This window comes from Netta rufina (assembly GCF_964035555.1).
Source record: "Netta rufina genome assembly, chromosome: 25".
Classification (NCBI taxonomy): Eukaryota; Metazoa; Chordata; class Aves; order Anseriformes; family Anatidae; genus Netta; species Netta rufina.
The window spans coordinates 351898-371834 of record NC_140149.1 but is presented as its reverse complement, the minus strand read 5'-3'; the positions used below and the strand labels follow the sequence as shown (position 1 = coordinate 371834).

At 52.1% G+C, this 19937-nt stretch overlaps 3 protein-coding genes across 4 annotated transcripts; 1 reads left to right on the top strand and 2 right to left on the bottom strand.

Moving 5' to 3' along the window:
• Nucleotides 1-232: 232 nt before the first annotated feature.
• On the bottom strand, nt 233-3121 carry RPUSD4 (RNA pseudouridine synthase D4). Of its 2 annotated transcripts, XM_084301657.1 has the most exons (8): nt 2873-3121; nt 2615-2768; nt 1843-2044; nt 1517-1610; nt 1288-1438; nt 911-1008; nt 720-767; nt 233-609 (listed from the first exon to the last, which is right to left on the bottom strand). In XM_084301657.1, the coding sequence occupies exons 1-8, from the start codon at nt 3029-3031 to the stop codon at nt 580-582; spliced, it is 936 nt and encodes a 311-aa protein (XP_084157783.1). In that variant the 5' UTR covers nt 3032-3121; the 3' UTR covers nt 233-579. The 2 variants fall into 2 exon arrangements, with proteins under 2 accessions (XP_084157783.1, XP_084157782.1); XM_084301656.1 differs by having other exon boundaries at nt 233-767.
• Nucleotides 3122-3533: 412 nt separating this feature from the next.
• PUS3 (pseudouridine synthase 3) lies at nt 3534-9299 on the bottom strand. Its single transcript, XM_084301655.1, has 5 exons — nt 9267-9299; nt 6241-6678; nt 4511-5079; nt 3921-4111; nt 3534-3803 (listed from the first exon to the last, which is right to left on the bottom strand). The coding sequence occupies exons 2-5, from the start codon at nt 6625-6627 to the stop codon at nt 3550-3552; spliced, it is 1401 nt and encodes a 466-aa protein (XP_084157781.1). The 5' UTR covers nt 6628-6678; nt 9267-9299; the 3' UTR covers nt 3534-3549.
• On the top strand, nt 7718-8530 carry HYLS1 (HYLS1 centriolar and ciliogenesis associated; the record flags this gene model as incomplete). The annotated part of the gene is made up of 1 exon (XM_084301619.1): nt 7718-8530. The coding sequence occupies one exon, from the start codon at nt 7718-7720 to the stop codon at nt 8528-8530; it is 813 nt and encodes a 270-aa protein (XP_084157745.1).
• Nucleotides 9300-19937: the final 10638 nt, after the last annotated feature.

Below are 19937 nucleotides of genomic sequence, written 5' to 3'. Positions count from 1 at the left end.
AGTCTCTCAACAGTCAAAACCCACAGCTGCTGCCAAATTTCATTTTTGCTGCATTTTCAAACAAAAGGAGTCTCCAAATCAGAGTGCCAGGATGATAGACGGCACAGAAGGGATGAGCCAGGGAGGTCCAAAGCCAGGTGGGGTTACACCCACATGGACTCAAACCTGCCCAGGCACTGAGATCATCCCACCCTGCCCACAGACAACCACACAACCTTCACCTTCGCAGGAGATGGGTCCTTTATTACACATGGTCAAGTTCAAAACACAGACTGAGTGATGCCCAGTTTCTACCCAGATTTATCAGCATGAACAAGAGGCTCCTGAGTGCACCTACCCACATTTCTGCTCTAAACCAGGCCTGGACTGTGGGCAAAAGTGCACACGCTGAAGCCAGCAACGCTGTTACCCATCAGATGAGGTTTCTCCCAAGCAGCAGAGACCACAGACCATATCACACCACTTGCTGCAAGGCAGACATCACTGCAGCAAGGCTAGATCCAGCACTACCATGTGCTAGAGGCACGGAGATGCACAGAACCAGTCCTGTCCTGCTGATGAGCCTCATCCTAGTTTTTATCAATGTCCAGCTCCAGCTTCCTCAATGTCCTGTGAAAGAAGACAGGTGGCTCACAAATGAGGTCTATCCACTTGCCCCCACTGGCACCCAGTGGCAGGGAGAGGCGGTGGGCATGAAGATGCAGGGGGAGGTGGCGAGCCTTGCTCTGCTCCAGCTTCAGCCTCCTCAGGGTGATTTCAGGAAGCTTCTGCAGTGAGGACAGAGAGTGGCATGAGGACAGACCCAGCATCCCTTCCACAGTCCCACGTCAGCAGCCTGACTTCAAAACCCCAGCAGGTGCCACCAAACAGCTGGTCTTTGCAACACTCTGTGGCACAGTACCTGCCTTACCTGGGGTGCCAGCTTGTTCCAGTGTGAGTATTTGTGATCCCCCAGTATTGGACACCCCAACCCATAGGCCAGGTGAACCCGGATCTGGTGCTTCACTCCTGAGATGAAGAGGAAGAAGAGGAGAAACATCACATCTGCCACAGTGGGCATCAGCTCCACACCTGCCATCCATCCACCAGCATTCTTGCACCAGATAACCCTGTGCTGAGACCACTGGCAGCAAACTGTTACTTCCCAGAGCCTTGGCCAAGCTCTACAGCTTGTTCCTACTTCCAGGACTGCTCCTGACTGCACAGAAAGCACAGTCAGGCACAAAGCACAGAAAGCACAAAGCAGCTGGGCAGCTGTCACAATGCACAAACATGGCCAAACCTCACCTGTGATGGGCTGGAGCTCCAGCAGAGAGCAGGCAGATGAGCTAGCCAGAATGCGGTACCGTGTCACAGCACTTTCTGCACTGCGATTCTTGCGAGTTTTCAGCACCTTCCCATCCTCAGGAGACAGGCGGTAGTTTGGAGCCAGTGTCATCTGAATAATAAAGAGAGGGTGAGCCCATAGGAAAGGGAAGAAAGCATTCAAACTGTGGCTGAGATGGTGCTCACTCACTTTGTAGTGTGGCTGGTGGCTCTGCACCTCCTTCTCCACCACGGGGATTTCCACAATGCCCTCAGCAGGGTCAGGGTGCCCTACGCTAATTGCCCTGTGGAGGGAAAGCAGAGGTCTGTGGGGTGCAGCTCCAGCCCTCTGCACATCTAGGACAGGAACCCTCCCTCATCTCTCTTCCCAGGAGCCAGCCCTCTAATGGGTGACCCAAATGCTCATGATCAAATACCCATTGCTTCCATAGAGCCCCACTTTCCAACATCTGCACACTGGCAATTCTCCCTTTGCTCCTCGCCAAAGACTTTTTTTTCCTACAAAACCATTCCTACCAGTATATCTTCTCCACTTGGCGAGTTTTGAAGAGGAGTCGGATCCTGTCTGCTGCCTCCTTGCTCCGTGCCAGTACCATGACACCTGTGGTCTCTTTGTCCAGCCGATGACACAGGTGCAGGGTTTCAGCTCTCATGTTTTCCAGCATCTTGGCCAAAATTGGCAGCACATCAGTGATACAGTTCTTAATTCCAGGGCCACCTGCATAACCCACAGACAGCAAGGCAATAAGGGCAGGTATTCACATCCTAGTCTAGCTTAAATTAATCCCACAAAACAAGACGAATGGGCTGCAAGATATACCGGGATTCTTCTCTTAACAGTAATCAGCGAGAGACAGCACTAGGCATTTCTTCTACAGAACAAGTTGCTAAGGCAGCTCAATTCGAGCCATGATCTAAAGATGGCAAACACCCCACACCTTTCCTTGGAGCTGAAAGGAAGAAAGAAAACCACAGCACAAAAAGGACAGAGACAGAGGACCCCTCTAACACCATGACAGGTATAGCTATTCTCCCCTGTTTGGTCAGATGGGAGAACCCCCAAGCCCAAGGCCCCTTCTGAACTCACTACATGCTAAAACCAAAGCGATGACCCACACTGCGCGGGAAACATGCAAGGTATCTGCAGCCCTACAGCATAACAGCAGCGGCATTCTTTGTGTTTGGGGGTGTTTTCTACCACCTCCCAACGTGCCATTGCCCATGAGGGGGACCAGCAGACGTTTCACCCGGTGGGACGGGCACCACGCTGGCCCCGGGCGCCCCTCACCGTGCACGGGGAGGCCATAGGGCTTGTTGAGCACCACCACCTCCTCGTCCTGGTACACGGCTCCCTGCTTCAGCACTCTGGCCAACACGTTGGGGTGCACCCGCTGCAGCGCGGCCAGCTCTCGGGCCCGTCTCCGCGCCGGGTTCCCGGGCACCTGCGGGGGACGAGAGGCAGGCGGCGGGACGACGGCTCCCGGCGGTCGCTGCTGGGCACCCCGCGGAGCGAGGGGAGCAACGCCCCCGGCCCGACCGCGCTCACCTCCCGCTTCTTCTTCTCCTCCTCCTCCTCCTCCCTCCGCCGCGCCCGCAGCCGCCCCGCCAGCCGCTCCGCCCCTGCCGCCCGCCCGCAGACGGAGCGCGCGGCCCGGCACAGGGCGGCCGCTCGCCGGCGCCACAGCGCCCCGCCGCTCGCCGCCATTTTCCTCTCCTCCCCCTTCGCCCTTCCGGCCAATGGCGGCGGCGCGGAAGGCAGCCCCTCGGCCTCCTCACCCAACGGGAAAAGGCGGAAGGAGATGAGCGACAAGGCGCACCGCCAATGGAAAAGGGCAGTGCCGCCCTCCCGTCCCGCCCCTTCGGCCGTTTGAAGGCGGGCGGCGGTTGGGGACCGGCAACGGCTGCGGCGCGAGGACGGGAGCAGCTGGGGGGCGGCAGGTATCGGGCCGGGGGGTGGCCGTGCCGTGCCGTGCCGTGCCGTGCCGTGTCGTGTCGTGTCGTGTCGTGCCCCGCCTTCCGCAGTGCGTGGGGAGGCCTCGGTACCTTAAGCCCGGGGCTGCCACACCGCGGGGGGGCTGCTCTGAGGAGGCCAACCCGCGCCCCACTCCTTTCCCCCCCGCTCGTGCCCCTCCACAGGCCGCGACACAGCAGCACTTTACCCAAATTAACGGAAATTTATCAAACTCGCAACAGGAAATGGAAAGAAAAAAGGCGAACATCCCTTCAGGAGTCACTGGTTGGTGAGGCGAGCTCCGGGCCTCCCGTGGTGCAGAGCCGCTTGGCAGCCCGCTCAGCAGCCTGGCTGCGGCCCCTCCGCAGGCAGTGCTGGATGCGGGACTCCAGCCCCTCACACTTGGGCCGCTCCAGTAAGGGCTTGTATGTACGGGCTTTGACGCCTTCCATGAAGCTGCTGGCCTGGTTTTGCACTGGAGGTTTCAGATCTCCCCAAAGGACAGTAGCAGTGACATCCCCTGGTCCTGCAACATAAGTGAAGAAATAGCTGTACTTTCAAACATCTGTTTGATTATCCCCTTGTTTATTTATTTTTTAAACCCGTTAATACTATCCCTATATAATTTCTGCCATCTTTTTACCTTTCCCTGCAGCCACAGGAGCAGCATCCAGGCCTTGTAACATGTTATGCAGCACTTGAGTTTTGACTGCGTGGCTGGCCCAGAGCTGCTGCAGGTGGGTAACATTGAACTCCTGTACCTCCCGGTCATAGATCCACTGAATGTTCTCAAACTCACAGTCATACAGGACCAGGGGAAACTCCACAGCCATGCTAGGGAAAAGGAGAGAAAGTGTTACAAACAGATGGCTAAGGGTTTGGAGGCATGCTAGAGAGGGCCTGCAATAAAAAAGGATCACAAGGCTAATGCAACAGCACAACAGCTGGCTCTTTCTGCTAACAACAGTACTGCCTCTCACAAAACTGCTTTTTTTGATATATATTTTTTTTAACCAAATAACTAGGGCTAAAACCATCAATAACTTGTCTAAGAGTAAAGCAGTAACAAGAAAAGGTGATCTTTAACACCATCTCAGAGAGAGGCCACTGGCAGCTTGCTTCCTTCCTGTACAAGATGGCTTTGCAGGCTGGCAGAAGAGGGCTTTGCCACCAGTGCTTCGCACACAGTGGTCTCTGAGAAGCAGCCTAGGAGGTTTCCTGAGCTGTCCATACCTGTACTGTGGTTTTCGGGGGTTCTTCTCTACATCCAGCAGCTCATCAATGATTTCTGGGCTCTCCATCCTCTGTCCGATCAGGAAAAGGATGGCCATCATGCAGCGCACTTGGTGGTAGAGGAATGCTTGTCCTGTCACCTCAAACTGGCATAGTCGAAAAGGGTCCTGCAGCCCAGCTTCAGCTCCCCTGTCCACCCACATCACCTGGGCGCTCAGAATTGTTCTCTGGAAGTTGATCACACCGTTGGCCACGTCCATTTTACACAGGTTACGGAAATCATGTGTCCCCACATACCTCTGGGCGGCAGTGTGCATGAGGGCCACGTCCAGGTCCGCGCAGGGAAAGAAGTAGCGGTAGGTCCTCCTGAGGCAGCTGAACCGGGCGCTGAAGTCAGGCTCCACAGGGGACCAGGCCAGCACGCGGATATCTGGTGGGAGCACCCTGTTCAGAATATGGGTGTAGCAGAGCTCTTCCTCTGATTTACTGTTTTTCCCTTCTGAGTTACCCTTGCAACCATTTAGTTTCTTCCCCTCTGACAGGTTTGAGCGGAGATCCAGGGAAATCACCTGCAAAATTAGGAAAACTGGGATTAGGTAGTGGATGGGTGTACTTTGCATGTAAAGCCAAGTCTTCCTACACCTCTGCCTTACATTTTGGTAGAAATTCAGGATCTCCTACAGAGGAAGGTATCTTAAATTGGTCTGTCTTACCACTCCTTCCTGTGGGTAAAACTGCAAGTGCCTCTACTGAGCTTCCTACCAGATGCTACAGATTCCTTTAATAAAACAGAGAAACTTGCAAACTGCCTACATAGCAGAGACCTACATGGTCTCTAAATGGCTTCAGTTTTAATCAGTCTGCAAGATACACATGTGCTTTTTTTTTTTTTTTTTTTTTTTTTTTTTTTACTCCTCCCGCCTCCCCCACACTGGAGATCATGACTTGCACCCACTAACAGTTCAACTGGCTGAGAAATCTAGCATGGGAACAGATGAATTAACACTTGCAGGTTTGTAAGCGCATCAAGCAGCACATGTAAAGGTGGTCCATGCCTTTATTTCATGTGGTTTGCTTTGTGACCTAGAGCAGATGAGTGGTGCAGGTTAAAACCATCCCAGCAAAGCAAAAGCTAAGCACAATCTGCTGTCAGAGCACAAGCAGGAGGAGGAAGAGGAGGAAAGCAAAGCCACCCTAAAGCTCTGATGGCAGCGTGCGGAGGCTGTGCCTTCCCGATGGCTCCCTGCCACCATGTGGGCCAGCTGCTCCCCTCCCTCCAGCTCCCACTCCCACGCTCCCTTCCGCTGGCTGCAGCTCTCCTCAGACCCTTCTGCACGGGAATTCAGCTTTCTCACTCTGTGGGAAGCCATCCAGTTATTATTTTTGCTGTGTTAGTGAGTTAACTCAGCTGAGAGGGGTCTGCCAAGCATTGCAATTGGCACAGGAAGAGCAAAATGTTCATGCGGGGAAGAAGGGGCATCTCCCCTTTTCGGCAGTGCTGAGCTGTTCTAATAGCTGCCCTGGCTCAGGAAATGGCAGCCTAAAGTGCATTTTATCCTCCCCTGAAAACAACAGCACTAATAATCTATTAGTGTCTGAAAAAGTTCTTTAAAAACAAATCCAACCTGCACTGCCACGTACTGAGCACCAAGCTCATCACCATTCATCACTAATCCCATAGAATCTCCATCCCGAGCTCCCCACATTGGAGCTTGTGAATCCATCCTGACCTGCCCAAAGGCACTGACTCCTTTGTCTGTCCGCCCACAGCGGTGATAGTTGGAGGTCTGTCTGTCATCTACCAGACGCGTCTTCTTCAAGGCTTCGAACAACTTCTCTTCAATTGTGTTGCTGGTGTTCTCCTGGCTGGCAAAGCCTTGGTACCCCCAGCCGAGGTAAGCAATCTTCAGTGCCACGTGCCTGCGGCTGTAGGCGCTGAAATCAAATGGTCGCTGCTGCTGCTTCCTGTGTTTCCTGGAGGCTGAAACAGTGTCTTTTGCCACAGTGCTCTCCTTGCCCTCAAACAGCTTTTCCTGCAGTCGCTTCACCTCCTCCTCCAAGTCCTGCACCCTCTTCAGGAGCTGCTCTCGATCAGTAGCCCCACTGCCATCTGCCATAGTGAGTGCGTCCCTTGGAGTTTTAATCAGTAGCTGGTAGCTCCTCAGGTCCTGCAGAGAAAGGAGAAAATCTGTGTTTCTGCCTTTTTGTGCAGTTTTTATTACACGTGTGCCTGTAGGCTTTCTGTAAAGGAATTATCTACGTAATTACGCTTTTGTCTCTTTTTCATCATTCAGTGTTCCTAGCAGCATGTGGGAACAGTCAAGGTGCTTGGCTGGGGCAATTTTATCTTACTTGAGGTTCCAAATCTCTTTGGCACTTTTAATCACTCGTCTTCCTCCAGCCACCGCTGTCAGACCAGCTCTGCTCCAGCAGCCCAGCACGGCAGCAGCACATTCCCACATTTCCTGTGCAAAGCTGTCACGGAGCAGTTCCCGTTCTCGCCGTGTGCTCAGCTAGCATCAACACTTCAGACAGCCTGCTAACAGCTACCAGTCATCTCGCAGCACCATCTGCTCTAACATTTCATAATGGCATCGCTGCTACACGATTGAAACTTGCATTTCCAAACCTGTTTAATGGCATAAAGATAGCCCCAAACCTGCACACTAAATGTGAACAGTGTCCACGTCCCTTTTGCAGCCAGTCTTGAGACTCACCTCAACCAGACCCCCCACAACTCAGCCTGGAGCTCTGCCTTTAGGCTGTAATGGTCAACATCTAAATGAACATCTTTTCCTCATCTGTGGAAATAAAACACCCTTTATTTGATGTCCCTAGATTTAATCATGACTAGGTATGGTGTTTTTGAAAGAACATAGTGGTTTGCATAAAGGGAGAATCATTAATACCTCTGACAAGGCTTACAGCCACAGAGCAAAGTGAATCTGCCCTGTGTTTTTATCCAGTCTCACACTGATACTTCATATGCAGTGCCATAGTTTGCAGTAGACTTGTATATAGTAAGGGACTCCTCTGTGTAACTGGAGCCTAGATTGACACCCATAAACTTGAGAAGCTTCAGGGTGGCCAAGAGTCAGAGACTCTTTCTCAGAGCCCCTTTTTACATGTCTTCATCCAACCTGGATGCACTGCAAGACATAAACTGCAAGTTTATTTTTGCAGGATCCAGCCAGCCCAGCAGAAACCATGGAGAACACACAGGGAGCAGAAAGGTATAGATGGGCCACTCTGAGCTATGAGGAGCAGCATGGCAGCAGTGAGAGCTGGAGAATACCCCCCCGCTGTGACCCCTACACTGTGGCCACGGGGCTGAAGCCAGCCCTTCCTGCATTTGCAGAGCCCCCTGCTGCACCGTGGTCCCCTGGGAACTCAAGAAGGCTGGCAATGAAGAGGAAGGTGCTGAGGCGGAGACCTGATGGAGGAGTTGAGGTCTCTGATGAGTCAGTCATCAGCACATGGGACACCAGTGATGAGGTCTGGAGCCTGAGACAGAAAATGTGTCAGCTGAGCACTGGCCCAGAAGACAGCCTTTCTGAGGGAGAAATTGAGACAAGCAGCAGCTCCCTTGAAGAGTCCTCCCTGGAGCCTCACTGTCACCAACAGACCCCTGGGGATGGTCCCCCCTTTCTTCTCAGGGTCCTCCAGGGCTCTCCCACCTCTCAGTACACAGCCACAGCAGGACCACCCAAGTCCTTCATTCCACCAAGGTTAGAAGCGCTGGGCCGAAACCGTGGCAAAACCGATCGGGTTGCCAAGTACTTTGAATACAAGCGAGAGTGGGAGAGGTTCCATGTGCCAGGCGAGGACCAGCGGAAGGATTTGCGCTGGGGCATTCGGGAGCAGATGCTCGACCGGCCTGGCCTCCCCAGCAGGCCACAGCGCACCTGCGTCCCCAACGCCTACATGGTGCCCACAGAGAAGAAGAGAGCTGCCCTGCGCTGGGAGGTGCGCTGGGACCTGGCCAACGGCCTCATCCCTCGAAAAAGCACCTTTTTCTGAAGTCCTGCAGCACCCACACTCTATTCACAGATGTTTTTTCCTCCTCCAGGTCCTCAACAACTCTGAAAATCTCCTTTGTGTTTATACAAGTGTGTTGTTTATGATGTACAACTTTACCCAGCTCCTCAGGTTATGGGGTTATGAACATCTTTGCTTCTCTATTACATCATGCAAGGCTTCATGTGGAGTAACTATCAGAAAGTATAGGAAGCAGACAGGGTAAACCCATTCAAATTACAAGATTTTCATGCTCTAGAGAATAAACAATAAAATGAGGCTTGTGATTTTTGCATTGAATTGTGGCAGTTCCCCTGAATCGGTTGCTGTGTGAGCTGTTTTATTTAAGGCGTCTTGGCAATATGCTTCTTTAATAAAGCATGTGAGAAGATCTGTTATAGCTGTGTGGATTAATTAGAAAGACCACGTGGTGCAGGATTCTCCAAAAGCTCACAGTGAGCGAGTATCATCCCAGGCTTACCCTTGCACAGCCAAACTCTAAGCTCCCCCCACTTTTTTTTTTTTTAACCTCATTTTAACAACGATCTCTAGGGCGTGCGTTCAGACCCTCTCCCGCGCCGTTCCGCTCCGCGCGCTCGCGCCCGCCGATTTCGGAGCGGAGACACCAAGAGCAAGGCCGAGCCCGCGCTCCTCGGCGGCTGGGCCGCGGCTGCCTCCTCCCGGCGCTGCCCGCCGCCCCCAGGGCCCTCGCCCGCACCCACCCTAGGGCCGCCCCTACCTGCACTGCTGCCGCTATCGGTACCGGTGCCGGTGCCGCTGACCCGGAAGCGCCCGCCCGGGGTTAACCGCCCCGCCCGCCCCGTGAATGTTCACGAGAATGGAATATTCATACAGCTCCCTCCCGGGGGCGGGGCTGACACCGGGCTGAATTTAAAACCCAGAAATCCCAACCCGGTTAAAGTCCAGCCCAGGTCTGGAAAGTCCTTTGCATTTCTTCTCCCCATCCCGCTCTCTCCCCCCCTCCCCCCCCTTTTTTTTTTCCCTCTTTGTTGGCCTTTTTTCCTGGTGCAGGACCGTCTGGTATTCCAGAACGAGGCAGAGCTGGCTCTGTCCCCAAAAGGGTTTTATTTACCCTAATTCATCCCAGCCCTTTCATTATTCACCAAAAGGGTGGCATACACCTCAGCAGCTGCCCAACCTTCCCATTCTGCAAAGGACACATGAAGATCTACAAACCAACCTGACTTTCCATTTTGATTACATTTTCACTCTGCACTGAGCTGAGACAAGGGCTGGGGCCAACCAGGGGCACACGCACAGCTGAGGCATGACTTAGGGCTCGCTGTGAGGCTGATGGCTCCATGGCCATGAACCCCAAAGTGAGGATGTTGCCACCTGACCCTTACTCGGACCACAACCCTTCTGTGGCATGGTGTACCTGGTCAGGGCACCACAACCCAAGCTGCGCCACCACAAGCTGGCTGTGGCGTTGCAGTCCAGCTGTGTTATTGCAACCCAGATGTGTGGCTGTGATCCAGCTGTGCCATCCCATTCCAGCCATGCACTTGCATTACACCAATGCTCCCATGATCCAGATGTGCTGTTACAACCCAGATGTGCTGGTGCAATCCAGCTGTGCGTTTGCAATTGCCTATCTATGCCATTTTAACAGACATCCAACCGTGATCCAGCTATGGCACTGATCCAGCAGTGACATTGCAGTCCAGCCATGTCACTGCAATCCAGCTGTGCTTCTGTGATCCAACTGTCCTACTTCAATCCTTCCACGTCATTGCCACCCAGATGTGCTGTTGTCACCCAGCTGTGCCACTACAGTACCACTCCACCCTGCTCTGGTGCAGCATGGCATAGGGGTTCCTGATGTCCTTGGGGTGCCACTGGATGACAGGGGACTGTGGCAATAGCCACCATTGCCACCCAGCTCCCTGTCACCCTGCAGGGGGAGAGAAGAAGCAGTGTGGAGACAGTGACACAGCACATTGGGGGAGACAGAGGATGCTCATTAATTTCTGTCTAAGCACTGCACATAGCTGCCAGCAGCTGATAGTGAAGTGGGCAGCAAGTTGAGGGGATGAGTGTGTTTGGGTGGGGATAAGGATGGTCAGGACAGACAGTGATGCTCAGGAGGGATGAGAAGGTTTGAAATGGCCAAGGACAGTTACTAAGGATGAGGGTGTTAAGGAAGGTGGAGGAGCCTGAGGACAAAGACAGCTGGGAGGGCTGAAGATGGTGGAAAAGGATGAGAGTGCTCAGGAGGTGTGAGGAACCTGGGGACAACATTAGTTGGGGAAGACAAGGATGCTGGGGAGGGCAAAGGCACAGGAGAGGAGGGTCACCCACCTGCCTTGGTGCCACCCACCCTCTGCACAGGGTTTTTGCTAGTGGAAAGCTCATTTTGGGGTAGAAAATGAAAAAAAGCTGGATTTTACCTCAGCCAAGGGGACTCTGGCATTGCCACTGTGCTCCTGTCCCTCCTACCCTTTGCAAAGGGACAAGGCCCTGAGCTCCCTGGCCCAAGAGCTGCCCCCTGCCAAAATCCACCCCCACTCACCTCTGCCTGTCACAGGAGTGCTGTGCACTTGGTCCAGCTCTGAGTAAGGACACACAGCCTGTGAGACATCTCCTTGGTGTCTCCTAGGTGTCCTCCCCCTTCTCCAGTGCCCCATACCCACCTTGCTTGCAGATGTAGTTCTAGAGCACTGGCAAAGGGGTGCTGGGCTCGGGAACCCCAGGGTTCCCCCTGTGAAGGTCGCTGCAGCTGGGGAACATCACGGGGCAGAGGCTTGGTAGCTCCAAGGACAGGGCTGTCATGGCTGGGCACCCACGGATGCTGAGCCCCTTGCCCCCTGCACCCCAGGCTCTGTCTGTTCCCTGGTCCCTGCTGCCTGCAGAGAGGGTCTGGTGGCACAGAAGGTGACCAAGGGTATGTGTGTGTGTCCCCTGTGGCTTCAGGGAGACCTAGGCACGAGGTGGGGATCTCAGGCACCCTTTCAAGTTCCATAGGATGGGGCAGGTGCAGCATTCTGGGAGTGGGCACCTGGAGGCAAGCCTGACACTCTGGGAAATGGGCATCTAGGGCTGGTGACAGAGATGATACGCTTGTACTCTGCTGCTGCTTACCAGGGTGGCATGGCCGTGGTGGAAGCCCCATCACCTCCTGCTTGTGCTGAAACCTGGGCGGCTTCTCATTGCTGTGGGAATAAAAATGTTGGTTTTGCAGAGTTACATTGTTTAAAGGTAAGGAATGTGGTATTGAGATATGCTTGCAGTGATAAGAAAATTTAGCAGGCGACCTTGTAAAATGCAGACAATCAGACTCCTTAGAACAATTAGGTGAAAATCACGGTGTCAAGTTGGATAAGTGAAGAAACATTACCACTTCAAACAGTAAAAAAGTCAAAAGAAATCAGAAATTCAACTGAAGGCCATGCATTGTCTGTGAAGCATCAGATAGATTGTGAACCTGGATTACCCACTCAGTGGGGAAATGGGAGGGTCCTGTCATCATCAAAAAGTATATAAACTGTGTTTTGGAACTAGTAGGTGTGCTCTCCTGCCATTGCAATCGCACATAAATTACTACTTCACTGAGATCCTCGCCTAAGTCTAAGTTACTGGCTACAGAGTGTTTCTCACACTGCTGCCTCAGCACCCTGCAGGCCCAGTAGCCCTGATATGCAGCTGTCTCATTTGCAGGGTCGAGCTGCTCTGGGGGTGTTATAAATGAGGTCTCAACTCAATCTGAATTTTGTAATATTTATAAAAGGAATATTTCTAAAAGGTATAAAAGGCAAGTAAACAGAGCTGGGTGTGCAGGGAGTCTACGCTCCACCAACACGCACACACAAACATCAAACATTCTAAATATACAGAACATTGCTTTACATACTAAACGCAAGCATGCCTATACATACGTACAATCAGGAAAGGTAACAAACAATCCTTTAAGTTCCATAACTTACTAAAATCGAGTACGCCTACACATATTCACGATCAGAAAAGGTAACAAACGATCCTTTAAGTTCCATGACTTAAGTCTCCATTTTCCATTCCCTTTGAACAATATGTCTTGCTTTAAGTTGTCAAGCAACTCAGTCTTCAGGCCTTATGTATCCCCTTCTTCCCAGATCGAAGAAAAGCATATCCACCTCCTTTTCAAGGCCAATAGGGCCTGGGTCAAAAGGCACGTCCAGGTCAGCAGGGGGCATAACAGCAAAAGCCTTCGATGGCTGCAGCAGCAGAGGGGCCCATGGCGTAGCAGTCAGATCAGCAAAGGAGCCCGCAGCTCCCTCACTGTCTGGCAAACCACATGCTTCTGACTGTGGCCCCACAGGGCTCTTTAAGGCCTCAGAGACTGCTCGCCAGGTGCCGAGCAATCCCACCGCAACCTTGTCGTTTTTAGTAGCAGAGTCCCACACTTTGACCTCAATTTGGTTCCATATTTCAGGCTCATAAACTGTCCGATTGTTAATAAGGAGAATGAGCTGTAAGGTTGCCAGGACAGTCTTTGTTCCTAAGGACGTATGATTCCCCATAATGTGCAGCTGCTTACCAGTGAGAGGCAGTTGTGTGCGCGGCTCTGCTTCTCTCAGCTTGAGCTTCTTCCCAGCTCCGGTGCGCCAATTCCAGCGACTTTCAGTACGAGCTTCTCCGAGTGGTTTGCTGAGTTTGGCCGAACCTATCTTCATGAGGCGATCAATGTGCCTGTTCCTGTCCGTCTCTATTCTGCCAGCCTGTTCCTTTTCATTCCTTCTTTCTACTTCTTTACTGATGATATAACTTCATCGTGTTGCCTTTTTTTATCTTGATGGCAGGCTCCCCTCTTATACCCTTCACCCCACAGCAGTCCTTTTCAGAAACATCTTTTAATTGGTCATACAACTTTGCATATAACAACAGCAGCAAACACCCAGAAACTTCCATGCCTTAACAGCTGGAGAACAAGAAACCGGAGACTGCATGGGGTCTCCTGAATCACCCTTCTTTGTTCCCTCTAAACTCTTTTACATTCCTGATGGTCTCGTCGTTAAGAGTCTGATGTTATCATCAACCATGGGTTTTTCCCACCCCCATGGCCACACTCCCACATCTCCCCCTTCTTTATTAACATCAACCATCTTCTCGACGCGAATTACCACTCCATATATAACACAGGGGATCCGTAGAGCTCAGGGGCCGACGGCTGCCGCCAGCCTCGCCCTGCGCTGCTTTGGGTCGAAATCCCCCCGCTTTGGGCTCGGGGGCCGCCCGGAGGCCGCTCGCCTCACGACGCGGCTCTGGCCGTGCCCGCAGCCGCAGCGCCGCCCGCCCGCTCCCCGCCTCGGCCCCCTCGTCCCGCCCGGCGGCGGAGCTCTCTGGAGGAGGCCCGAGGCCCGGCTCCCCTCCGGGCCGCTGCCGGAGCCGGGGGCCGCTGTCCCGGCCCTCCCGGGACGGCCCCGAGCGGGCGGCCCCGGGGCTCGAACCGGCGGCGACACCGCCGGGAGGGGCGGGAGGAGGCCCCGCCCCGCGCCGCCGCCAGGGGGCGCCGCCCCTCCCCTGCTCCCGCCGCGCCCGCGCAGAAGCCGCCCGGGGCCCGACGTGCGCGGCGGCGGCCGGGGCGGGGCGGGGCGGGGCGGGGCGGGGCGGGGCGAGCGGGAGGGCCCGGCCCTCAGGCCCTCAGGCCCCGCCCCCCCCGAGCGGGCTGCGAGGCCCGGCGGGGCCCGCCAGGGGGCGGCGGGGCCTCGCGGCGGGGCCGCTGCCCCGAAGGCCGCCGGGCCCCCGCGGAGCGTTCGGAGCTGCCTCGGCCGCGGCTGCGGCTGCGGGGCTGGACTCGTCCCGCGGGGTTGGGCTCGTCTGGCACCGAGCCGCAGTGACACGGAATCAGAACCACTCGTTATAAGTGCCGGGGAGTTGCTGCTGCTCCTGCGCCGGAGCCCCGCAGATTTGTCACTTAGTTGTGATAAATAAATGCCACGGCAGGTGAGCAGGATGCCTACAAGAAGCAGCTTCAGTAACTCCCAGGTGCTCACTGAGGTTAAAGGCACAGGATGGCAAGCAGATGTCTCAGACAAGTGACACACGTCTGTTTTTCCTGTCCCCAGCAAGTGGATGGACAAGGCCCTGAGACCCCTGGCCCAAGGCCTGTCTGCCACCAGCCTGTGGCCACCTGGGAAAAAAAAAAAAAAGGCCCCAGGGCCACCTCCCTACTGGCCGGAGGTGATGCAGGAGGTCTGGGGGTGCTGCACTCACACCTGCAGCCTCCATGGGCATCCTTGAGGCCGAAGCAGAGGCTGTTGATGGCCATGGCCAGAGCGGAGGTGAAGCTGACACTGAGCACAGGCCTGGCAGTGAGCTGGTGATAGAGGTGTGGGGCCTCCACTTTGCTGCTGCTCACTGGGGTGGCACAGCAGCACTGACACTGCAGAGACAAGGACAGGACTCGGGGTGGCACAGCCTATCCAGAAGGGGCACCTCTGGGGTGCCCTCAAAGCACAGAATTCCTGTGCACGCTGTGGCCTGAGTCACGGCGCTGGGTAGGCTGACCAAAGGTCAGCCATGACAGACTGCAGCTTGGACATTTCTCCCACCCTGTGGATCTCCAGTGACATTACAGACCCACATGGAGAGAAAGGGAGCAAAATGTTGATTAAACTCAGGACCAAGGAGGTCTAATGTGGTCTAATGAGTGATGTCTAGGGGTATACTTTTTGGCCTTTTGACGAGGTTCCTGTACATACTGCTCAGGAAGCCATTGGCCACTGCTGCTGTCCTGGTTTTGACTGGGATGGAGTTATTTTCCTTCTTAAAATAAAGTTCCTATCTCCTTCCTAAAACAGAGTTCCTAACTAAGTTAGTTTCCTTCCTAAAACACAGCTATTTTCCATACTAGTAGCTGGTGTGGTTCTGCATTTTGGATTTAGGATGAGAACAATGCTGATAACACTCCAATGTTTCAGTTGTTGTAGAGCCATGCTTACACTACGTGACACCTGAACACACTGCTCAGTCATATCTTGCCTTCTGCTCCAAGACCTATTCCACAGAGCTGTGCCACGACAGGCTGTCCCCAGCACCTATCACACCACTTCGGTTAGGCCCAAGTACCAGACCTGGAGTTCATTTTTGCTGATTTTTATCAGGTTTCTGTCAGGCCAATCCTTCCACCTGACTTGGTTCCCATGAAGCGTATCCCTTTTTGGTGTCATCTACAAAGGTGGTGAGAGTTGTCTCCCTTGGGTGCCCCATTTGTCAATGCTTTCCAGCTAGGGAACAACCCATTCACCAATACTCTTTCATCCTGATCATCCAATTAGTGTTTTTCCTGTCTGGTTCTCCATCCAGCCACCAGAACCTGGGTACAAGAACATTGTATTGCTGAGTCCAGCAAAGGGCCATAGAGATGATGAAGCATCTTGTATGTGAGGAAATGTTGAGAGAGCTGCTATTGATCAGTCTGGAGAATAGGAGGCTCAGGGGTGGATCTCGACAACATATAGAAATACCTGATGGGACAGTGCAAAGAGGACAAAGCCAGGCTCTTTTCAGTGGTGCCTAGTGCCAGGACAAGAGGCAATGGGCACATTGGAACATGAGAGGTTCTGCCTGAGTATCAAGAAGCACTTCTGTACTGTGCAATTGACTAAGAACTGGAAGAGGTTGCCCAGAGAGATTCTGGAGTCTCCCTTCTCGGTGATCTTCAAAAGCTGTCTGGACATGGTCCTGGGCAACCCACTCTGGGTGGCCCTCCTGGAGCTCAGAAGGACCTCCAGAGGTCCACTCCAACCTCAAACATTGTGTGCTTTTGTGAGTACTCTGCTGTGTGACCTACATCTAGGAACAATAGGGAGGACCCAGGTGTTCAGGCAGCCCCCAGGAGGAGGAATCTGGACTCCTGGAGAAGAGCTGGATGTCTGGGTGTTGTAGGTGAATGGGGAGTGACATTCTCTCTTTTTAATATTTGTTAATATGTTTTTAAATGTTTGTGTATATGTTTGCTACTATGTGTTTTTTAATGAGCTTGTTAATATGTTTGTTATTAAGTCCGTTAATAATTTTATGAATACATTTTCAAAATGCTGTTAAAATATGACAGAATCATAGAATAGTCTGTATTGGAAGGGACCTTTAAAGGCCATCCAGTTCCAACCCACCTGCCATTGGCAGGGATACCTCCCAGTAGACCAGGTTGCTCAAAGCCCCATCCAGCCTGGCCTTGAGCACTTCTAGGGATGGGGCATCAACAACTTCTCTGAACAACCTGTTCCAGTGTCTTACCACCCTCTGAGTGAAGAATTTCATCCTAACCTCTAATCTAAATCTCCCCTCTTTTAGTTTAAAACCATTCCCCTTTGTCCTATCTGCCTGAGTCAAAATCTGCCCGAGATGGAGTCACTCTCCATATTTTATAAGCTCCCTTTAAGTACTGAAAAACTGCATTAAGGTCTCCCTGAAGCCTTCTCTTCTTCAGGCTGAACATCCCCCTCTCTCTCAGCCTTTCTTCATAGTAGAGGTGCTCCCACCCTCTGATCATCTTGATCATCTTGGTGATCATCTTTGTCTCCCTGTGTTACCATAAAAATTCGTCAAAGAAACTCTCTAAACTCAAATTGGAGTGTAAATTCAAAGATAAGTGCATACTATGAGTTCCTCACCTATTCTTTACAGGCACATCCTCCAGGCCTAGGTTATCTTGACCCCTCTCCCCCATCCTGGGATACAATTCTCTATGGTCTTACAGATAAGGTTGACTAATTAGTGAGTAAAGTAGCATCAGACATACAAAGTTTCTAGTCTCCCTTCTATCTAACTAAATATAGTAATATATTTCAAATTTGATTCTACTATTCTATCAGAATAGTCAGAAGAACTACAGAGTCTGTCTGACTAGGTATTACCTGCTTTCTTCAAGGTTTCCTTGTTTTCTTCAACTTAAGAAGACAGGATGGGAGAGAGAATTGGAAAGGTAAAAGTGCAAGAATTCATGAGTTGAGACAAAAACGGTTTACTATGTAAAGCAAAAGTTGTACATGCAAGCAAAACAAAACCAGGAATTCATTCACTACTCCCCATTGGCAGGCAGGTAAGGGCTTATCATACATAATAGTTTATTGGGAAGATAAATGCCACCACTCCGAATGTCCTACCCTTCTTCCTTATTTACCCCAGCCTTCATTGCTGAGCATGATACCATATGGTATGGCACATCCTTTTGGCCGGTTGGGGTCAGCTGTCCCGCCTCTGTCCCCTCCCAGCTTCTTGTGCACCCTCAGCCTCCTCGCTGGTAGGGCAGCATGAGAAGCTGAAAAGTCCTTGGCTCTGTGTGAGCATGGCTGCGCAACAACTGGAATGTTGGTGTGTTAGCAGCAGCATTCTCATCCTAAATCCAAAACACAGCACTGTGTGAGCCTCTACAAAGAAAATTAACTCTGTCCCAGCCATAACCATGTCATAAGGGTATGTAGGAGAGTGTCTACTTCTTTAAGGGTACCTGGTCAAGGATCATTTGCCACAGCAACAAGGGGAAGAAAGGGATGCAGTGCTGGGAACAAAATTTAGTCAGTCATGCTAATTTATGTGAGAATGTAGGAATATTTATTCAAGCAAGGTTATCTGATGGAGAACTTCTAAGTTGGAAGACAATGACAAGAAACAGACCTCTCAGTCATACTAATGGACAGGCTAACAGGCTGCAGGCACCACTTCCAAGAGAGATGAACCTTCCAACTGATATGAACCCAGGGGCCCTAAACTGGGAGGGTGCAGGAACTGCAGAGCTCAGAAAAAAACACGAGGAGTGTGCAGAGAGAAGGGGGAACTGGAAGAACAAACAGGCGGAATAGATAGAAAAGGGTATAAAAGGGCTCATCACTTGTAAATAAAAGGCCTGTCAGTACACTTGTCTGGCCAAGCCCTGTGGGAGGGGAGATGAGGAGGCAGCATTGCCCTCTACAGACAGACAAAAGCAGTATCACGTTCAGAAGTCTTGGTTCTCTTGGGGACTTCAACTGCACCACTATCTGTTGGAGCAGGGCACAGGCAATCCAGGAGGTTCCTTCTCACAGGGATAGAGGAGCCAAAGAGCAGAGGTGCTATGCTGGACCTCATTCTCGCCACCAAGGAGGGGCTAGTGGGGAATGTGAAGCTTAAGGGTAGGCTTGATTGTAGTCACCATGAAATGGTGAAGTTTTGTACTCAGAGGGCAGTGAGAAGGGAGCACAGCAAGCTCACAACAGTGGATTTTGGGAGAGCACATTTTGCCTTCTTCAGGGATCTGCTTGGTAGAGTACCACAGGACAAAGCCCTGAAGGGAAGAGGAGCTCAAGAACGGTTAATATTCAAGGATCATTTCCTCCATCCTCAGGAGTGATGCATCCCAACAAAGAGGAAATCAGGCAAAAAATGCCAGGAGACCTGCATGGATGAACAAGGAACTTCTGTCCAAACTCAAGCAGAAAAATGAGGCCTACAAAGGGTGGAAGCAAGGACAAATAGCCTGGAAAGAATATAGAGAAGCTGTCTGAGCAGCCAGGGATCAGGTTAGGAAAGCCAAAGCCTGGTTAAAATTAAATTTGGCCAGGGACATCAAAGGCAAAAAGGCAAAACCAAAGAGTTCTGTAGGCACATCGGTGATAAAAGGATGACTAGGGAAATTGTGGGCCTTCTCCAGAAGGAAATGGGACACCTGGTTACGCTGGATACGAAGAAGGCTGAGGTACTCAATGACTTTTGCCTCACTTTTCACTGGCAAAAGCTAGCTACATAGCCCAAGTCCCAGAAGGCAAAAGCAGGGACTGGAAGAATGAAGAACCACACAGTATAGGAGGGGATCAGGTTCAAGATCATCTAAGGAACCTGAAGGTACATAAGTCCATCAAACATGATGAGGTGCATCCACATGGCCTGAGGGAAATGGTGGATGAATTTGCTAAACCACTACGCATATTTGAGAAGTCGTGGCAGTCTGGTGAAATTCACAGTGACTGGAAGAGGGGAAACATAACCCCCCTTTTTAAAAAAGGAAAAAAGTAAGACCTGGGGAACTACAGGCTAGTCAGTCTCACCTCTGTGCCTGGCAAAATCATGGAACAGATCGTCCTGGATGCTATGCTAAGGCACATGGAAAACAGAGAGGCTACTGGGGACAGCCAACATGGCTCCACTAAGGGTAAATCATGCCAGACAAATCTCATGGCCTTCCATGATGGGTTTACAGCACCAGTGTATATGGGAAGAAAACTACGTCATCCATCCAGATTTGTGCAAAGCATTTGACACTGTCCCCCATGATCTCTAAATTGGACAGACATGGATATGATGGCTGGACCACTTGGTAGGTAAAGAATTGGCTGGATGGTCACATTCAAAGAATTGTGGTCAACAGCTTAATGTCCAGGTGGAGATCAGTAACGAGCAGTGTTCCTCGGGGGTTTGTATTGGGACTGGAGCTCTT